This window comes from Phodopus roborovskii, unplaced genomic scaffold, assembly GCF_943737965.1.
Source record: "Phodopus roborovskii unplaced genomic scaffold, PHOROB, whole genome shotgun sequence".
Taxonomy (NCBI): Eukaryota; Metazoa; Chordata; class Mammalia; order Rodentia; family Cricetidae; genus Phodopus; species Phodopus roborovskii.
In genome coordinates this window covers 14,169,955-14,192,350 of record NW_026126410.1, presented here as the reverse complement: position 1 = coordinate 14,192,350, position 22,396 = coordinate 14,169,955, and the positions used below count along the sequence as shown (strand labels likewise).

The 22,396-nt window shown below is 34.4% G+C and overlaps 1 protein-coding gene across 1 annotated transcript in view; it reads right to left on the bottom strand.

Annotated features, from left to right (window-relative positions):
* Positions 1 to 21,304, bottom strand: part of Ddx60 (DExD/H-box helicase 60) — a 103,179-nt gene extending 81,875 nt beyond the window's left edge. Inside the window, 12 exon segments of the mRNA XM_051182480.1 lie at positions 1,326 to 1,486; positions 2,124 to 2,239; positions 2,662 to 2,767; positions 9,385 to 9,540; positions 10,397 to 10,538; positions 11,706 to 11,864; positions 13,260 to 13,421; positions 16,726 to 16,842; positions 18,786 to 19,127; positions 20,431 to 20,620; positions 20,953 to 21,016; positions 21,176 to 21,304. Of these exon segments, the coding sequence (XP_051038437.1) occupies positions 1,326 to 1,486; positions 2,124 to 2,239; positions 2,662 to 2,767; positions 9,385 to 9,540; positions 10,397 to 10,538; positions 11,706 to 11,864; positions 13,260 to 13,421; positions 16,726 to 16,842; positions 18,786 to 19,127; positions 20,431 to 20,620; positions 20,953 to 21,016; positions 21,176 to 21,191 (1,731 nt within the window). The 5' untranslated portion in view covers positions 21,192 to 21,304.
* Positions 21,305 to 22,396: the final 1,092 nt, after the last annotated feature.

The following is a 22,396-nucleotide window of genomic DNA, read 5'->3' as shown; positions in this document are numbered from 1 at the left end:
TTAGCATTTAGGGTTTTTTGTTTTTGTTTTTGTTTGTTTGTTGTTTATCTTGCTAAACAGTATCCAGAAATGAGAGTTTAAAAATCTTGTGTTTTGTGTTGGTGGAATTTTCATAGACTTCACTTCTGATGACTTTGCCACTCTACCTCCATTTGACAAGGCCGACTGATCTGTTTCTCTATAATGTATTAAAACAATTGGTATTCAGAGAGTTTGCACAAAATAAGTGACTTCTTCAGATCCAAAGCTCTAGAGCCCACAAAATGCTCACAAATTGCCAAATATTCAAAGTATGACCTTCACCTTTGTCAAATTAGCAAGTCCAGTTATAAAATATAATCTATGTTTGCAGGGTAATATTATCAGAAATACTAACATATAATTCTCACATTGTGAGAATAATATTTACAATAGAAATAAATTGAGTTTTCATCTCTTGTCCTTAATTGGGGCCTTTGAATGGGAACCGATAGAAAATAACAATACCAGTGGGTTAAATAGCAAAATTAAGAGGAAGTAATCTGTACAGAAAAAAAAGAAATGAACAGCTTTAACTTTGGACCTGAAAAAATATGGCGATGCATTAATTATTTAAATTCTTTGAGAAAAATGAAGAAATTCTGTGTAAGTCAAAGAAACCCATTTGTTTCATGTTTATTTTTATTGCATTTGTAAAAAGGATTCTGATTGTTATTAGCCAATAACACACATTTTAATATCATTGCAAAATTATAAGCCAATCCTTTAGTCACTTAGTGCTTTATTTGCTCCTCTAAATAAGTATATGTTATTGCATAGAGAGGATCATAGGTAACAATTTATATGCGTGTTAGACTTTCCTGTCTGGTATCAATTACCCTTTGTGTTTGTTACTTTTCTGTGCTATGATAAAACACTGTGATCAAGATAATTTATAGAAGAAAGAGTTTATCTAAGCTTGTGATTCCAGATGGATAAGAATCCATGATGTTAGTGCAGAAGACGGCACCTGGAGGTAGAAGCTGAAAGTTTGCATCTCAAACTGCAAGCAGGAAACAGAGAGCACACTCAAAATATCAAGGTTTTAAACTCTCAGAGCTGGCCTCTAGTGACATGCTTTCTCCAACAAGGCAAACCTCTTAAGCCTCCCCAAACAGTGCTGCCAACTGGGAGCCACACATGCAAATCATAAGACTATGGGAGACATTTCATTCAAACCACCACACCCACATAAAAGAAATGATGGCATCTCATGGAAAGAAGCCATCAATGGGATGAGCAAACACCAATTTAATAAAGAATAGCAGCAGGAGCTTTTTATGATAATAGAATTTACAGAAACTTACATGTGCCTTTGTGCTCCTGGACTTGCTGCAATCCTTCTTTGGCTTAGTACCTTGAGTTGTGATGATCTTGGGAGAGACTGATTCTAAGGAGTTCCCATAAAATCGTTGAAAAACATGATATTTCTGCAAACTCCTAAGTTGGCGTGGGTCTCTTGAATGCTCTGAAAAAGAAAAAAAACTTACAATGTAAAATGATTAAGATTTCTCAACATCATCTTTAACTCTTCACACACACTATATATATGCATACATATACATATATACATATGTTATATATAGAGTTAAACCTAGGACTTATGGAATTCAGGTCAAGAGTTCTACCACTGACAAACAACTCCCAGCATCTCATATCCTTTCAAAACAATTTTTCACAGTCTGGTTCCAAAAGCAGATACTAAAAATGTTATTTAATTTTATTGATTTAAATGTGTTCTTTGACAATGGATGTAACACACTTACCCCCATTCTCTTTTATATCCTTTTTAACCTGCCATCTCCCCCAGTTCCTTACAGATTTCTTAAACTACAAACCATCTTTCCTTAACACAGTGTCAAACTCATAAGATAAAGATCACTTCGGCATTCCTCTGCCTAAGACACCTATAACCACAGATGAATAACCACCAGGAAACCAAGGGAGAGTTCTCTGTTAACAACCTTCCTGTTATCCATCTCAATGTTGTGCTGACTGTTCTTCCTCAAAACTTTTGATTTGTGTTCATAATGTGTATTTCATTTTCAAAAACAAGAGCAGAGTGAAGAATATTTGAATTATTTGAGCAGAATCAGCAAGCTCACCATCAAAATTGGCTTTTGTCCTGTCATAATCATCACTGAGAGGTCTGTGGGAATGCCAGTGCACAAGCTCATCAAATTCTTTATTCTTAGACAGTGAGGTAACAATGGGATCATCACTGTGAGACAAAAAGAAATATAAGCATATTTCAAATCCCATGACTCCAAATCCAACACATTTTATTACTTTGAAAACTCTAGTCCTTCTCCTCTTCCTGAAATACATGTGTGATAGAATGCAAAGATGTTTTATTAGACGCTTCAGAAGCCAGGACCACTTCATGTCTCCAACACTCTCAAGCATTCCTTGTTCCATTCATTTAAAAATAGTGGTAGAGTACTTCATTCTCCAACGAAAATCATACAGATGTCATAAAGATGGTCAATGGGCAATTTGTTGCAAATATATATTGCATGTAATTTACTGTCTTAAATGTGTCATGTTTCTTGAAATTACTCAGAAAAGGCTTTCTCAAAGAATATTTAATAAATAACTATTACCCATTCAAAAAATATTTACTAAAACATATGGAGGACTTACCTCTTTAGGAAGGGCAAGTCTTTCAAAATGTCTCCAGTAAATTCATCAACCAAACTACATGACATAGGAATAAAGCCCAAATTTGGCATCTTCTCCTGGGAACTTTCTGTAAGCATAAAATAATTACCATTAAGTGAAATTTTCAAAAGAGAAGACAATACATTGTTTTCCAAAATTTCACATTTAAAAACATATTAGACTCACTTCATTTATATTTTAATTCCAATCCTGTTTATATGTTATTTCCCACATTAAATCTTTTGGAATATATCAATCAATAAATAATAACTTAGTAAGTAGTAAGTAGGTGGCTTGGTGGCTAGATGGATGAATTGATACATACATGGCTAGACAAATGCATCATGATGGTGAAAATTATAGAATATTGATAGATGGTAGAGATATAAACAAGAGATGATAGATCAATAATTCCTGTGGTGTTTATGTTCAAATATTTACCTATTTTATTTTGTCTAATAAGTAATAAAGATTCTAAAAACAGCAATCTGAGAGCTCATATACATTATGTCAAAAATGAAATAAAAAATAGCAATAAACAAAGATAATGAGATTGATATTATTACAACATTCCCTTTGAGCTTCCTTTTGCTTTATATACAAGGTTATGCCCAAACAGGTATACAGATGATAAAATTGATATACACAGATGATAGGTGAGTAGATAGAGGGATTATAGATAGATGATTAATAGAGAGATGATAGACAGATAGATAGATAGATAGATGATAAACAGATCAAATACATCTTACACTGTGATAATTGGCTAATGACTACTTTTCATTTAATGTATTGTTCATAATTCTCCTGGTGTTCTTTATTCCTATGTTTGCCCAGGATACCTTCTATGACAATTAGTTTAAGTATTTTTCTCCCTATAACTACAGAGATCAAGCCAGAAACATTAAGAATAACCGTCAGCCAAAGTCCTAACAGGAACTAGAGAATAAATAATCCCTCTTTCTTATTCCTCACAAGAGAGGTTTCCAAGTTACTGTGAACCCCATTCCAAGGTTCCTAGTTCACCTCATGTCTCCCAAAGTAGAAACCTGCTCAGAGACAGGTTCTAGATAGTGCTTTTCTTTTCCTGCCTTAATCAAAATTGACCCACTCTCTAACTGGCACAGTAAACTCCTTGCAGCAGGGATCTTTTGTCTGGTGGAATTTATTGTCATAGAAGACAAGAATACACACATACATATGTGTGTATGTATCCTAAGTTTTCAGTAACCATTCCTTTTAATACTTCCTCTAAATGATTTTTCTTGAAATTCATTATAATATGACTAAACCATTTTTTTTTGCGTTTCTGTAAATGTGCACACTACCCTCACAAAATTTAATAATTACATATAGTTCTGCCATATTATTAATTTCATTTTATCATTATTGAAAAAAATCTGCCACTTGACTAATTCTTAATTAACTCTTCCTTTAGAGTTAATTCTGACTTCTATGAGAGGGACTGTATTTTTCACTTGTTACAGTTTCACTTTGTGTGTCTAGAGAATGTACTTGTCTGGTTTAATACGCTCCTGAAAGTGGGATGCCTAAATCCCCAGCCTGTAAGCAGGGGTAGATCGGCCAGACAGAAACTTAACAGAGAAATAAGGAAACTAACAGATATTATCACTCAAATGGACATAACAGACATCTATAGACTATGATATCTTTTCAGCATCTCATGGAACCTTCTCAAAAAATAGACCACATTCTTGGTAACAAAGCAAACCTCAACAGATTAAAAAAAAAATTGGAATAACCCTCTGTAACCTATCAGATCATCACAGCTTAAAGTTAGAATTCAACAGCAACATAAATTTCAGAAAGCCCACAAACAAATCAAAGATCAACTGAACTGCCACTGAGTCAAGAAATAAATTAAAGGCTTCCTAAAAATTAATGAAAAGACCATACAGCATGCTCCAAATTATGGGACACAATAAAAGCAGTGCTAAGAGAAAAGTTCATAGCACTAAATGCCTACATAAAGAAGCATTGTCCCACACTAGTGAATTAACAGAACAATAAAAAGTGCTAGAACAAAAAGAATCTAACTCACCCAGAAGGAGTAGACAATAAGAAACAGTCAAATTAAGGGATGAAATCAATAAAATAGAAACAAAGAAAGCAATGCAAAGAATCAATGAGACAGAGTAGGTTCTTTGGAAAAATTAACAAAATAGACAAACCTTTATCCAAAAATTCTACCAGTTAACTCTTAAAACTGATAAACATTTGCAGTAATGTAGCAGGATAAAAGGTTAACTAAAAATAAATAAATAGATAAATAAATAATTAAATCAGTAGCCCTACTATATACAGATGATAAGTGGACTAAGAAAGAAATCAGAGAAACATCACCCTTTAGAATAGCTACAAATAACATAAAATACCTAGAGGTAACTTTAAGCAAACAAGTGAAAGACCTGTATGACCAGATCTTTGAATCTTTAAAGAAGATATCAGAAAATGGAAAGATCCCCCACATTCTTGGGTAGGTAGGATCAACCTAGTAAAATTGTCAATATATACAAAACTAAGATTCAATGCCATCCCCACCAAAATCCCAGCACAATTCTTCACAGACCTTGAAAGAACAATACTCAACTTCATATAGAAAAACAAAAAACTCAGGATAGCCAAACCAAACCAGTATAATAAAGGATCATCTGGGGACATCACCATCCATGACTTCAAGCTCTACTATAGAACTGTAGTAATAAGACTGACACACTGCTTACTATACTAAGGAGATACCTCGAGCTATAGTAATGAAAACAGTTTTGGTACTGGCATAAAAACAGACAGGTAGACCAATGGAATCAAGTCAAACATGCTGATATCAACCCACATAGCTATGAACACCTAACATTTGACAAAAAAAGATAAAAAAATATAAAATGGAAAAAAAGAAAGCATCTGGCTTTCATCATGTAGAAGGATGCAAATTAGATCCATATCTATTGCCATGCACAATAGTCAAGTCCAAATGGATCAAAGAGCTCAATATAAATCCATTCACACTGAACCTCATAAAAGAGAAAGTGGGAAATACACTTGAACACATAGGCACAGGAGACCACTTCCTAAATAGAACACCAATAGCACAGACACTGTGAGCAACAGTTAATAAATGGGACCTCTTGAAACTGAGAAGCTTTTATAAAGCAAGATACTGTCAACAAGACAAAATGGCTCCGTACAGAATGGGAAAAGATCCCCACCAGCCCCACATCTGACAGAGGGTTGATCTCCAAAATATACAATGAACTCGAGAAACTAGACATTCAACTACTAAATAATGCAATTAAAATGGGGGAACAGATTTAAACAGAGAATTCTCAACAGAACAATCTCAAATGGAGGAAAGACACTTAAAGAAATGCTCAACATCCTTAGTCATCAGGTAAATACAAATCAAAACAACTCTGAGATTCCATTGTATACCAATCAGAATGGCTAAGATCAAAAACACCAATGAGTGACAGCTAGAGAGGAGGTGGAAAGGGGGAACACTAAGCCATTGCTGGTGGGAGTGTAAACTTTTTTAGTTGCTGTGGAAATCAGTTTGGTGAGTTCTCAGAAAATTAGGGATCAATCTACCTCAAGACCCTGCAATACCACTTTGGGCATGTACCCAAAGGAGGCTCATTCACACCACAAGAACATTTGTTCAACTATGTTCATAGCAACATTATTCATAACAATATCTTGGAAACAACCTAGATGTCCCTCAACTGAAGAATGGATAAAAAAAAAAACTGTGGCACATTTACACAATGGGGTACTATTCAGTGGTAAGAAACAACAACATCCTGCTATTTGCAGGCACATGGACAGAACTAGAAAAAAAAAGCACTAAGAGAGGTAACCTGTACTCAGAAAGACAAATACAGTATGCACTCATTCATAAGTGGATAACAGACACAAAGCAAAAGATACCCAGAGAAGCAAAAACCCTCTTCCAGAAACAGTTGGAAGCAGATGCAGAAATCCACAACTAACCATTGGGCCAAGCTCCTGGAGTACAATCAAAGTGAGGGAGGAGCAATAATATGAACAAAGGAGTCAAGGCCATGATAGGCCACAGAATCAGCTGACCCATGCTAGGAAGAGATCACTGACTCAGGTCTGACAACTGGGGAACCTGCATAAGACTGAACTAGACTTCTTTAATATAGGTGACAGTTGTGTGGCTGGGACAATTTATGTGGCCACTGGCAGTGGGTCCAAGATCTAACTTTAATGTACAAACTGACTTAGTGGAGCCCATTCTATATGAAGAGACACTTTGCTCAGCCTAAACACAGGGACATGGGATGGAGAGGTGCCCTGGTCCTGCCTCAATTAGATGATGGGACAGACTTAATAGACTTACCCTCTGCATGGACCAGATGCTAGGAGGAAGAGTGGAGGGAGTTAGAGGGAAGAAGGGAGGGGGAACTGGGATTGGAATGTAAAAAATAAATTAATTAAAAAGGAATTGCATAGGGATTAAATATCTTTTGAAAATAAACTTTCAAATAAAAAAAATGATAATGACAAAAAAAAATTCTCCTGCATTTAATTTACCCCATTTGAGATCCCAAATGTGTAAAACATATCTTCTTTAATTCAGGTATGTTAGGTCATTATTTCTTCCATCATCACTCCACTCACATCAGTTCCTTCTTTCCTCCAAATGAACCAAAGGTTGGCTTTCATTCTCTATCTTTTAATATCTTGTGTTTTAAATTTTAATTTTCTACCTACTTGAGGTATATGCATACCATGCTTTAACATACTTATCTTGAGACATCTATATATGTCTGTGTAGATAGATAGACAGACAGATGATAGATAGATAGATAGATGATAGATAGATAGATAGACAGATGATAGATAGATGATAGATAGATAGATAGATAGATAGATAGATAGATAGATAGATAGATTGATGGACATGGTGGTGCATGCCTGTGATATCAGCACTTGGAGGGTGGAGGCAGAGGGCTCAGGAACTCAAGATCATTCCCAGATACCTAGTGAGTTCAAGACTAGTCCAGACTACATAGTGCCTTATCTCAAGAAGCACACACCAGGAAAACAAAAAGATACCCAGAATAAACTAGTGATATAGTCAGGAAAATTAACAAGCCCACTATATTAAATATTATCTGTATTTCCTTGTAGGCTTTTGTGTGGTTTTTTGGTATTAAAATTACCTAAAATCTTAATTTTTTTCCAAATCACTAGTGTATATAATGGAAGATATAATAAGATTAGTGTTAGCCCTAATAGAGTACATCAAATCTAGATATATTATCCTCTATACGTATAAATTTGTACCCCTTGACTTATATTTCCCCATAATACTGCTCTTTGAATAACAGCCTACTTACTTTAATCTACATATACACACAAACAAACGCATATGTATATTTAGACTGTGCATGTAAATGGTATCACATAGTATTTTTCTTTCTGCAACTATCTTATGTCATTTCTCATAATGTTTTTTTTTTTCAATATGTTTTGTTTTCTTTTGCTGGACACTGAGCCCATGTCCTTACATATGGTAGGACACACTACCAGTGAGGAATGTCTCCAATATTAAGTGTGACTCTTTATTTATTTATGGTGCCCATTATTAATATCCAATCAACTTTTAAACCCACTCAGTATTTTGATTTCTTGAAGTTTAGTTATGAAAATGAATATTGTTTTAGAGATTTTATTAATTTTCTCACTTCTAATTTTACATTTAATCTCTATTAAATGTTTTCAAATTATACTCAGAAAGTATATAATAATTGTTATCATTTCTAAGCCCACTGTTAATTATGCTCTTAATTATTCCTCAGCTCTTTCATAAATTCTAGCAGCATCCATCTTTGACAGATGGTCCTATAAAACAAATGTTTATGATTTGTTCCTCATAATAATTTGCCAGATATCTCCAGTCTCTTTCATTTACTGGATTAGAGTAGTCTTATAACCTCACAATTTAAATTCCAAAATCTCACTCATCATTTATTATGCTCTACACAAGGTATGAGTCTGTTATTTCTGTTCCTTGAAAGACAGGTCTAGGGGATGCTATCCTTTGAGGTTTGCTTCCATGGACATGGACTTTCTGAAGACTGTCTCTTCTACCATCTTCTGGCTCTAGTCTCATCTCCTGTGCCTGTCACCAAAGACACACTGTACATCCATAACACAGAGAAGGCAAATGCAAATGCAGTGATTTGGGCAAGGGCTTTCTTCTAACTGGGCTGCTGCTCTTTAGTATTCTTTGGTATCTCATACCTCTCCCATCACATGACTACTTTTTATTTATTTATTTATTTATTTTGTTACTATGCAATACAGATGCTGAATACAATAACACACCAGTCTCTGCTCTGGCTTAGATGAGCCTCAGCTCCCCCAGTTAACTTGCAGGCTTCCTCAATTCAAGTATTTGGAGAGGAGCCATCATAATGTAATAGAATATTGGAATTTTTAGTTGACAGTGGTCACGTTGGTAGAAATGGAATTCACTCGCATTTGGTTTATATTTTTAAGAGAGGCAACACTAATTATAAACAAATAAATTTTCAACATTAGTCAAAGCACACCATCACATGAACATAATTATTTAAGCACACAAGTGCTAGAAAATGATATTTACTTGGAGTTTTCAAGATTTTTTCCCCTCAATTTAAGTTTGAAATAAGTTACCTTTGAATGGTGATGGGGTCTTATTAAGAAAATGACATTTTGTTGTTCGCACAGGAAATGGTTTTCCCACATCAAACTTTCTGACCAACTTTGACACAGTGTCCCAGAGATGTACATACTCCTTCATGATGATATCTCCTACATCCAAATCCAGGCCTGGATCATAATTAAAAATACACTGTATTAAGAAACACTGTAGCATGCGTAAAAGCACACAATTTCACTAAAATCAGGTTCTGAAATATAAGGCAAACAGTGGAATTTTTAGTGGGCTTCCCACTGAATCTAAATAAAAACAAACACGGCTGTGGAAAACACCATGACACATCTTAAAACTGATCTTGCTTTTTCTCTTTGACAATTTAATATTAAAAATCAATGTCTTAATTAATGATAACACCAGTGGAAATTCAATTATTTTATGGTAATAAAATATTATACCACATATAGCTTTGAAACCAATAACACTGAATAAAATTAATGTGAAAATTAGCAAAGAATCACTTCATAAGTAGTTAATTTATTCAAATGCCTACAATATGAAGGGACCAAATACTACTCACTCAATTGCAATTCTCTCAAAATGTGTTTTCTTTTTCATTGACTATAAAAACTCAAGAAAAATTATTCTAACCAAAAAAAAAACAAATTCCACAAAGAAAGCATAGAGATAATCTCTTAGAAAAACTTAAAATCCCTAAATCACTAATAATAGTGAAATATTTATATCCATAAGAACAATTTTATAAATACACATTACATACAAAATGTCAAATACATAAACACATGATTTTAACACGAATACTTATGGAGTAATATTAATTTGAAAAATATTTTAGATTGCTATATTCACTCTGATCACCACAAATGTAAATTATAAACAATGACTGTGAAACTGAAAGTAATTACTATTGATACAATAGACAATTAAGAAATGGGTTTTGAAGCTTGAAATTTTTGTGAGCTTTCTCTCTAAAGAAAAGGTGATATGTATTGTATAGTAAGTTGATACCTTCTGCATTTTCATTTTCATAGTAAAAAGCAATATTCTTCAACAAAGGCTCATCGCTTAAATCAGAAAGGTGAAGTGAATTCAAATTCCAAAATTCAAATGTGTGCACATTACTTAGGATGAAATACTCACACCACTTTTTCTGAAAATAAAAAAAAAGTTATTGATAGCTTTCATGTCCACAATAATATGTAGAATGACTCCATACACATCTATAATCCAATGACAAGACTGTCCCAATTCTCATTAGCATATTTAGACTGAATAAGAATTATGTTGTCTTTCAAAAAGTGAAGCATCACATAAAGTAAAAACTGACACAAAAAAATGAATTTAAACTGATTGTAATTCCAGAATTTGGGAGACTAAAGCAGGAGGATGGCTGAAGTTTGAGGCCTGTCTATGTTCCACAGTCTCAGACTTACCTGGCCTACACAGTGAGACCTTATTTTTACCATGAGTTAAGAAATATATGTAGTAACTATTGATTATCTGCTCTCATTGTGACCAAAAATCTCAAAAACTACATATTTCTTTATCTTTTGAATGTGCTAATGTTCTTTACTTAGGTTCTCTTGTTTACTTTTGGGTTGTCAGATGTTGGGCTGCTAAGCATTCTAGGAAGAAGAAAATGTTTCCCATCCTTCTATACTCATAGGTCTCTACCAACTTAAGGTTGTTCAGTGATGTTCTATTGAAACAACAGTGAAATAAAAGCACAAACAGTGCTCTATTGAAATACTGGCAGAATGTCTGCACAAACATTACTTACGTCTGGCCACAGTAGACCTGAGTCTTGATCAGTGATGTGTGTTGATATCTTGGCATTATGTTTTCCTTATAGTGGGAGAGGTCAGCATAATGTCAACATATCACAGAGAAGTTCCATAGAGCTCGGACCACAATGAAACAACTGGCTACCAGCACCTCAGCTTTTTCAGGTCCCCCTCAAAGATGGTCAGCACCCCCTAAGTCAGCTGGAAGCAGTCTTGAGGATTCAGCAGCCCCTCTTCCTGCCTTACCTGATACCCCACCTTTTTAATCTCCCACCTTTTAATAATAAGAAGATATAGGACTGTTGATATTCTGGCAGTATGCTGTCTCTGCCCCCTGTCAAATGGCAGGATACACACATTGGCACTGAGGCAGATACTTGGATAGCTCAAAGGCCCTACATGGCATGGCTACATCATGCCTTACAAGTGATCATCATTGCAAGTTATTTGGTACATGGTTCTACATTGTAGATAAAAGTAAGGTTTTATGTGTCAAATAGTTAAATGAATAAGTGAATGGAGAGTACATTTACCATTTTAAAGACAGTCCTGAGATCCTGAATCCAATCAGAAGTGATGAATCTTGAGCATGCTCTCTGGGACAAAGGTAGATGGAGTTGAAAAACCACACAGAGGCAGAACAGCTTACAGAAGTCTTCCATGTCTTTCAGGCTTAAATAATTACCTTTCTCCTGAAGAAAATAAAGAAAGTGAGCAGAGGGCAGAAGTCTGGGAGACTACACACTCACTCGGTGGAATCACAAACTCTGTAGCCAAGCTCTCTCTGTGTGGGAATTCCACATTTTCACATTCTTCATTTCTGAGACAATACTTACCCAGAAACTAGGCTGTACTCAAACATGTTTGACATAAGGGGAAAAGGAAGCTTCTAAATTTGCAAAAGCTGGTGTATGGACTGATTCAGTGCTTTCAGGGACTCCAGGTTTAAGTTAATAAACTAGGTGATGAAGGGGAGGTTTAATAGAACCTTGGATAGCTGAGGTTACATGCTAAATACTCTCTTCTTTCTAATCAATTGCTTGCTGTTAAAGCAATATGAAATGCCTCCATGAGGACAACAAGATATCAATGTAGCTAAAAGGTGTAACTGCACAATGGCAACAGAGAAAAATAAATAGATATATTTAGCATTATGGGGACATCGTTGCTATTGTCAAATAGTTTGGCTTATTGGGGAGCAAGAAGACTTCAGTGGGGTACTCCTAGGATTCCATAGAGGATCTAAATGGTTAGAAGTTCCTGGAAGATAATTTTAACTTACTATCATGATTTAGGGATGGTTTAAAATTAGATGTCTAATCATATAGAATGGTTTCATTAAAAATTATATTTAAGGAGACACTGCAAAGCAAGATGTTTAAAACTGGTCCTGTCCATTTTGGAAATGGGTAAAGTTAATAGGAATAACTAGCTGAGATTCTATAGTACTCAGTTTACATATAAAATTGTATTGTGCATGTTTATAGCTTTGTGTCATGAGCACATATATGCAGACATGAATGTTTAGCCATAGCCAAATCTCAACTGGCCACCAGATTCTTGGAACTTTCTGCAATAAAGAAACCTAAGTAGTTCCTCCCTAGCCAGTAAGGTACCAAAACACCACAGTATGAAAATATCTTTCAAAGTCACTGGGAAATTTGCATGAGATAAACCTGAATTCAATCTACATTGCTATTTAGCATCTTGAGTTGGAGAACTGTTACTCTCCAAAGCTGAAAGTCTGTACTTTGGTATGTAGAGTAGAAATAACAATTCCTGTCTTGCAAAGTTTTCCTGAGTATTCCATGTACCGTGGAAAAGCCCAAAACACAGTATCATAGTAGGTTGTTTCTCCCTTTACCTGCCTGTGGGTGACAGGGGCTAAATATATCCCATGTGAAACATCTGTAGAAAACACACTAAGTCATGGAGCACCATACTTCTTTATAACATGAATTGTAGGTAACTTTCCTATTTCTGAGGTTCATATAAACAAAAGAAAATACAAGTGCCATATGGAACAAATAGTAGGTGAAAATAATAAAACAGGAAAACCAAAGTGCATCCCAGGATAACAACCACACCTGTTTGACTTCAGATGTCTGCTTGGATGCTTCCTCCTCTTTGTTTTCTAAAAAACAGTGATACATTTCCAAGGAGAGGGAGCATGAAGTAACACAAAAGACTCGTCGGATGTCAGATCCTTCTGGCCAGAGTTGTGTGAGCACAGATATAGTCTCACAAGCCTGTCACAGCAGAAAATTATAACATGTCATGATAATTAGAAAACTATATTTATTCATAAGTGATTACATAGTAAGGAATGGGTGGATATGACCATATGGAAACTGTAGCTATTTCCACTAAAAGAAATTATAAAGAAAATTTTTGAGGAAACTGTTAATAAATACATGCACAGAAAAAAACAAAAAAAAAACACCAGTAAATCAACACGATAATTTGTGACTCTTTAAAATTAATTCTCTAATGAAACTTAAATAATGAGAAAATAGAAAAATGCTCATTTTCTTTAGTAATATCAATATTTGCACTTCTTACTTTTTATGATACCAAAATACTTTTTCATCATGGACTACTTCAATAACAGACATCACCAGAAATCATGTTATGTCACTCCTTATATTCTGCTAAAGAAGTTATAAACAGGCAAAGGTATATGGTAATACATGTAACTGCCATGCAATATATTGATACTTTTCATTCAAAATCTAGAGACCTAACCTGGAGCACCAACCCCAAATCTGCCCAAAGACAAGTGTGCCAAGGTGCTCATCACAGATTTATTTGTAGAAGCAAATGTTCAAAAATTTAAGTGTTCATCTTTCAAGAAATACCATATGTCCATAAAAATAATACTTTTAAGAATGTTAATGAAATTATAAAATGTGCATATAACAATTTAGAAAAGTAACAAAAGGGTCTACATCTAATATACCCTCAACATTTTAAAATACCTGGTGTCACTTAAAGAATGTAATAAAAATATGTGAGTCCTGCCCTTAAGTGCTGACATTATAAACAAGCCATACATAATAATAAGGCAATGTATTCAGAATAAGACCATCACATTCTTAAATCTAAATACCATACTTCTATTAATGAAACTTATAGATACAGTACCTTGTATCCCCATGTGAACCAAGGCACCAGATTACTCACAAGAATTTTTATGATCTTTAGACTTTATTTTATATTTTTATGGTTATTAATTTTTTTGCCTGCATATGTGCATGTATGTGTGTGTGTGTAAGTCAGTGAGCCAACTCTCTAGACCCCTAGTCTGTATTTTGTTAAAATAGATGCACATATAATTCTGTGGGTAATCTAGAAGCAACACATATCATAGCAATCAATGTTCTAAAAGAATTGTGTGCTTTTATAGGTATTTTGCATAAAATCTCCTTCTTCGTCAGTTAAAAAAGAAAATAGCAGTAGCAAGAAACAACAATGATGAAATGTGTAAAAGGAAATAACCTACTCCATCTTGAGTATATGTCAAGCTCCCAGTCATACTTGTGACACCTTAAGAGTTTGTGGGGACCAAAGAGAGAGTCTAAAATTTTAAAAGGAATACAAAGGATTGAGATTATTAAAGAGTGAATTAAAACAATCATAAGAAATACTGAATGTGCTCTAGATACGCAAATGCCATTTTAAAGTAATCTTTTAGCCTGAATTTTTAAATTTTCTTTGTTATTTTTTTTAAGCTTTATTCATTTTACTTTAAGGTGTGAGTATACTGCCTGCACATAAAATTGTAGCTCATATGTGCTTGGTGCTCAGAGATGTCAGAAAAGGGAATGGGATCCCCTAAGACTGGAGTTATGGTTAGTCATAAGCCATCATGTGAGCTCTAGGCTGCAAATCCAGGCCCTCCTCAAGAGCAGCTAATGCTCTTAACCACCATCCCATCATTCCTGCCCAAATTTTCAATTTTCTATTAAGTCATTCACATGAAAAAAAGAAATGCAGATTGAAGTTTGTAACACTAGTACTAGAAACCCAAGACAGATACTGGGGTTCAAGCTGAAGATCAGAAAAACAAACAGCCGCCAGTAGCTCTTAATTCTACCAAGCTGAAATGGAGATCATGTCTTCCATGGGACTGGAATCTAAATCTCACATGAGGTGCTTTGCATCTTCCTTATATACTCTCTAGTGCTGGGATTACAGTTTAGAGCTCTGTTAAACTTTTAGACTGATCCACTCTTATGTAGCCCTGGGTGGCTTTGAACTCAGAAATATTCATCTGCATCTGTCTCCTGGGTTCTGGGATTAAAGGTATAGGCCACCACTGCCCAGATTCTATGGTTAACTAGTGTGACTGGTTTAATTTCTGATCCTCAGGCAAGCTTTGTTAAATCATAAATAATATCTCACCAAAGGAGTTATATAATTTCTTTAAAATCACTAAGTATGATAATCCATGAAATAATTAAAAATTGCTATCTCTATATCAAAATCTATGTCATGCAATGAAACAAATATTCAGAGAAAAATGTATTACACTAAGCAGTATTTAACACTGAAAATGAGAAAATAGATCCATTAAATGTTCTTCTCAAATAAAAGGTAAAAAGAAACAAGAAAATCAAAAGGAAGAAAAAGATTAAATCATAGCCTAAGAGAATAAAATTCTGTATATCTAATCAATAATTCCAAATTTAAGCTGAAATTAGACAAACATTATTAAACTAATAAGAGAAATCATGAATGTACTAAAAATAAAGGAGAATATGACACTGAGACAGAAACCATTTTTTTAAGGTCTACTTTAGAAATGTTTATGGAAACAAACTTGAAAAAATCAAATTGCTAATTTCCCAGAACAAATTATAAAATTGATTCTCTTTGTATTAACAAGTTTAAGTACATCAATAACCATGATGTGGGTAAAATGACTAAGAAACCATCCTGACAAATAGACACCAAGCTTCAACCAGAGAATCCCACCAAGTTTTCAGAGACTGGATAATCCATCTGAGCTAGGCAATATTTCAGAATATTAAAAAGAAAATGTGAGCATCATTTTCTAATAAATACATAAAAGCTTACAAATAAGTGTAAGACAAGACAAAAGCTTAAAATCACATTAAAGTATCACAGATACCAACCAATGCAGAAATTCAACAGGAAATACAGCAAACAGAACCCAAGACCATATTAATGAAACAGTACTTCATGATGAAGTATATGTATGTCAGTAACACATTGTTGGAAAATGTGTCAATGCAACATGACAGCAGTGAAACTGAGATATATTTACACTACTGTGTTCATGTTATAAACAACTGGAGAAGCTCAGTGTCATCTTCTTCACATCAGAGACTAAACACATCTGTATCTTAGTCCTACTTGACAGGGGCAAACAGAGACATTTCTACTCAGACCAGAAAAAAAAGGAGAAAGTTGTCTAGTGTCTCTCCTACTCTAAATCGCTAGCAGTGATACACAAGGTTATAGATACACGCCCACACATTTTTTAAAAACATAGTTCAACTAAAAAGTAATTTTTTCAAGTTCTATTACCTTTCCCACCATATTATTGAATTTTAAATCTCCAAACAGAGTTGTTAAATCCAATTCTCTATGTCTTTCCAACTGCTGAATCAGGCTTTTGTAAGCAATTGTAATTTCCCTCATATTCTACAAAACAAAGTGTGATAAAACGTTATAAGACTATTGTTCCCTAAGTACAAAAGCTCAGAAATTTAAAAAAACAATCATATTACAATCCAGTCCTCAGTTTATAATCTACTCTAATGTAATTGAAGGTGGTCAGCAATGTTTGGAACAACCCCCCCCCCCCGACATCTCATCTGACGATGCACCACCTTATTTTAACAGGTTCACAAAGTTACACATAATATAAACTCAGCATGTTTCACTATGACACATTTCAACCAAGCACCTAAAGAGACTAGAATCTCCTCCCGATGGGTATCGATGGTACTAGAAACAGCCATTGCCAACAAACTCAATGGCATTTCCACTCCTCTACAAATGGAGTCATAAGATGTATTTTATTGTATTTCAAATTCTAAATAGTCCTCAAATAATCCATTAATGTAAAAAAAATAGCTTCTTTAAGGTGAGTTTTAACAAATTAGGACATAAATCATTTTATAAGTAAAATTTTCCATTAAAGTTTATTCCAGGCAGGATGTTTGCAAGATTTCTCAGAACTCAGATTCAGAAACTGCTATCAACAGAATACAACCAACTCAGGCTGGGTATGGTGGCACATGCCTTTAATCCCACCATCCAGTGGTAAAGAGGAAAGGGTAGCTTTGTGAGTTCCAAGTCAGCCTGAGCTACACAGTAAGACCCTGTCTACAAAAAAGAAAAAGAATCACAACATAAACTTATTATTTAATATTTACCCTGCTCATAAAAATAAAGCCCAGGCCTGTTTCTACTCAGAGTTGACAGTCAGAGTTAGGAATACTTTAATGGTAAGAATCCTAGTAAAAGCAAAATAAACTACCCTGCCATGTCATAACAACTATTTATGTGTATGAAAATGTGCAATGATGGGGAAGCATAATGCAATTCTCAACGAGGGACACATTAACTGGTTCTAAACCTACTTTGATAAGCTATGGAATGATATTCATATGCAGAATTCACTAGTAAAAAATAAGCAAACTCTTTATAAAGTTGGTACAGTACACATGCTTTACTCGGAAATTTCAACAAATTAGCTCTTGAATATACCAATATATGGTAAAATAATGTCATCATGGAACTTGAATCCTGATTGAAGGGTCAATGAGTTATCAGCTGAAGTTATTTATGAAGACATAAATCCATCACATTCTCTTCTTCCGTTAACCTGTTCTGGTGAGTTCTCATAAAGGCAACCTCTAATCTGTCGTTTCACTAATAGATCTCAGCAACAGAGACATACCTTTGCCTCTGAGCTCATGTTTTTCTGGCCTTTGTTAGCTTGGACTTCACATGCCACACAATGTTTGAGGACATAGGGGACACAGTAATACTGCTCCTCATAAATTCTACTCATTTAAGTAGTGTTTTTTAACAGGATACCTAGTCAAATATCTATTTCATCATCTTCAAATATAGACAATTCTTATGCCTCCTTCATGGGACTTTTGTGAATATTAAATCAAATAATTTATTAGTGTTATGAACTCTTATACAATAAGAAGTAATTAGAAAATTGCTACATATTATCACTATTAATTCATTATCATTATTATTAACCTATATATCATCCTATTAAATCTATAATAGTTTCTATATTGAGAATAGAGTCAGTATTGAATCAAGATAGTGATTTTAAAAAGCTTTATTTCATTTTTAGTTTAGTTTGTATGTATGTATTTATGTGTGTCTGTCTGTCTATATACATGTATGTGTATATGTATGTATTATGTGCTTGTAAGTGTGGTATACATAGAGGCCAAAGGTGTCAAATCCCTTTGGAGCTGAAGTTACAGGCAGTTATGAACTTCCCAACGTGGGTACAAGGGTAGTAAACACTCTTAATCACTGAGCCTTATCTCCTGAATTAATGTAGAAATGCTTATAAAATTCTAGAACATTGTCCTTTAGATATACATTACCTGCATGAAAAACAACTTCTTTGAATGTGAGCTTTGCATAAAATATGCATAAAGACGGAGGATGTCAGATGTTTGCCCTGAGAAGAGAACTATGTTGACTTTTGCTGCCCAAGCCTGGATAACTACAAAGTTGAAAAGGTATGTCTGCTGGTTGTTCAGACCTTCATCTGCAAGAATCAAGAAATAGGGGCAACTTTGATCCAAGAAAATTTTCCACTCTTTTGACAAACATCCAGAAAATTTAGTCCAAACATCAATGGAGGTATTTTTCTGAAGGTGCAGAATTAAAGCCGTTCTCAGTGTAAGAAGGTCAGGGACTTTGAAGTATGCATACTCAGCATCCTATAGAGCAGGGGATAAAGTATATTATTTGAAAATTATCACTTAGTGTTTTACTAGTTTGGGCAGTTAACACATATCTTTAAGGTCACTGAAGGAATATGATACATCAGGGTTTGTTTTTTATTTTTGCTTTTGCTTTTCTGTCCTATAGTCAATAAATTGATCCTGGAAGTTTGCTGTATCAAAAAATGTGTGCTATAGATCACACTTTGGATCTAAGAGTAAGAAAACCCATAGCAGTCAGACTTCATCACTTGTACTACCCAGAGTTAATTACACTTTGCCTTCCTGTTTTCTGATCATTCTGCTGTTCAACCTCACCTGGAGAAGACAATGGACAGAAAAAAAAAGATGAAAATACTAATTTGTAATTATAAATTTTCTGGAATTAGGAGCTGAAAGGGTAACAGACTATTCTAGAGAATAATTCCAGACTGTAGTAACATTTCTTAAACAGCATGAGTTCTTCTCAGTAGACCAAAATCTTGTCAAAGTTTTATTAATTACACCAAATATGATGTTCTTTCATTGTTATTTATAACAAAGCACACAACAGCAAAATAGGGTTACTGAGTTAATGTGGGCTCAGACTCATCTAACAAAGGACTCAAATAAGTTGCCTGCTGACTTTTGAAGGCAAAGTAGTTCTCAGAGTTGGAAGACTAGAATTGAGGTCAGTGGGTCCACTGTTGAAAATTTCACCAACTGTTGTGACTCTATCTGACCAGTAAAGTTCTCCATCTTTACACATTACAAAATAACCTAATTATATTAATTCCTGAACACTGCAGGAATAAACATATTTTTGTTTTGTTTTTCTCTTCTTCCCTTTAAATTTTATGCCTTTTTGTTTTGTGATTTTTTTTTGTTTTATTTTGTTTATTTTTTGAACTGCAGATTGGACACCCAGCTTTGCATGCACTAGGCTTGTCTTCTACCACTAAAATGCATTTCTAGATTTTTTTTCTTTTAAGAAGGTCTTTCCAGGTTGGGAAGACTACTCATCAACTCATTTTGTGAGGCTCAGGTAGACTCCAACTTCCATCCTTAGCTTCTGTCTCATTTTATGAACTTTTAAAAATATATTTTGCTTTTCAATCAATGGCAAAAATGTTTATAAAAATAATTTTAGTTATAGCAAGATATGGTAGCACACACCTGAAATCCTTTCACTTGGGAGGCAGAGGCAAGAGGATCATGAGTCCAAGGCCAGCCTCAGCTATAAGATTCCTTGTCTCTAATTATTGCAATGAATTCTGGTTTCAATCTTCATAGAATGGGAAGCTCTGGTGGTCTGTGTTACCTTGAAAAAAACTATGGCGAATTGTCCTCCTTTGCTAATAACATCCAATAGGTAGCGCTCAACCAAGTAGAAGAAATGGAGACTCTGTCCTGGCTTAAGTGATTCCTCACATACACATGTGACAAACAAGGAGTCTCCATCAATCAGGAAAAATTCAGATTCCACAAAATCATTGAACAAGCTGGAATAGCTAAAAAAAAAAAAAAAAAAAGAGTATTAAAACAAAATTCATATAGATGACATAACAACAGTAGTACAGTAGTGTTGTTATTATTTCATTGTCATTAATAGCCTAAGTGGCTGGATACATAGTTGCATAATTATATATACTTGTATCATGTAGGTATTATACATACATACATACATACATACACACAGACACAGACACACATACACACACACACACACTGAGACACATGCAGGTACAGATCAACATTACCATATAAGGTTAAATAGCTCTTCCGGAAAAGGGAAATATTGCACATGATTTTAAAATTCCTGATTACCACAAAAAATACTTACTCAGCCTTTGGCATATTTTTCAAGATTAATTGTGACATTTTCTCTAAAACTATCATGGGACGTTCTAAAATGGGATAGAAGAGAGATTTTTTTTTAGTCAGCTTTTTAAGGGAGTGCAAGGTTACTATTTGAGAAATAAACAGTAGTGCAGTTATTTTAACTGTTTAATCTGTGAAGCATATATTTCATAATGCTATAAATATTATTTTGAATTGAAAATTACCCATTCTCGATGCCATCTGTGCCTCCAACCTAAATTGGAAAATATTAAAAATGCAAGTATCATTCACTCTGTTTCCTCTAAATGGTCATTATACATGAGATGGTAAATCTGCAAAGAAAAAGAAAAAAGCTGATCAACTTTCCTATCAGCAAAAATGTCCTGAATGACTGTCTTTCCAACAAAACATTGGGTTGCAGCAATATAAGAATGAGCTCATGTGTAGACTGTTCTCAAGGAACAAAAATCAGGAAAATACCCATTAATCATATAACCTCATATGTACAATAGAAAAATCACAGATGTGACCAAGTCAAAGAGATGAGCCATTCCCTAAAGAAGCAATGTCCAAGAAAAGTTCTAAAGAATTAAAAAACAAAAAAACAAAACAAAAACAAACAGCAACAAAATTATAAGGCAGAGAAGAGCAGAATATCATCATATATAACACGTAATGGTCTGTGGCATGAAGGAATGAAGGTGGAACCAGATTACAAAAGGAAGCCAGGAGGCTGGAGTGGAAAGTGGGAGAAAGTGTTTGATGTTCTGGTGAGGGTTTGAGACATATACAGGTCCCTTGAGTATGTGTCATAGTGAGCTACTAAGGATTTTAAGGACATACCACGACTTTGCATTTTGAGAAGATTACTCAGCATAGTACAGTGGTTGGGAGCAAATTTCTTGTCAGCAAACAGAGAGAAACTTGTTGAGCAAAGAAAGGATGGCAGCTTGATGAAATCACAGTTTAATGGGAGTTCGAGGTAATAACCCTTCAAAAGTGTGGGTTTATTTGATGGATGTTAAAAGGTGAATATGACATCATTTGACAACAAATCCAATATAACTAGAGAAGAACAGCAAAGTGAGCTGTCAAGGGAGACTCTGAATATTCTAATTCAGGTATGAGAGATGTTTACATATGTAAGAGCGCTTGCTATGAAAGCAGGAGGGACTGAGTTCAAATCTCTGGCACACATGGGAAAACACACACATGGCTGCATATTTCTGTAACTGGCATTAGGGAATAGAGACAGGCAAGACCATGATTCTCAATAAACATTTTTTTCATAGGTTAAGGACATAGCTCATTGATAGAGCACTTGCCTGCCATGTGTGATACCTTGGGTTCAATCCTCAATACCATAAGTAGAAAATATCAAGCAATAAAATGAGCCTGCTATAATGTCCAGATGTTAATCTTGTTGATACCACATTCAGGTTGCT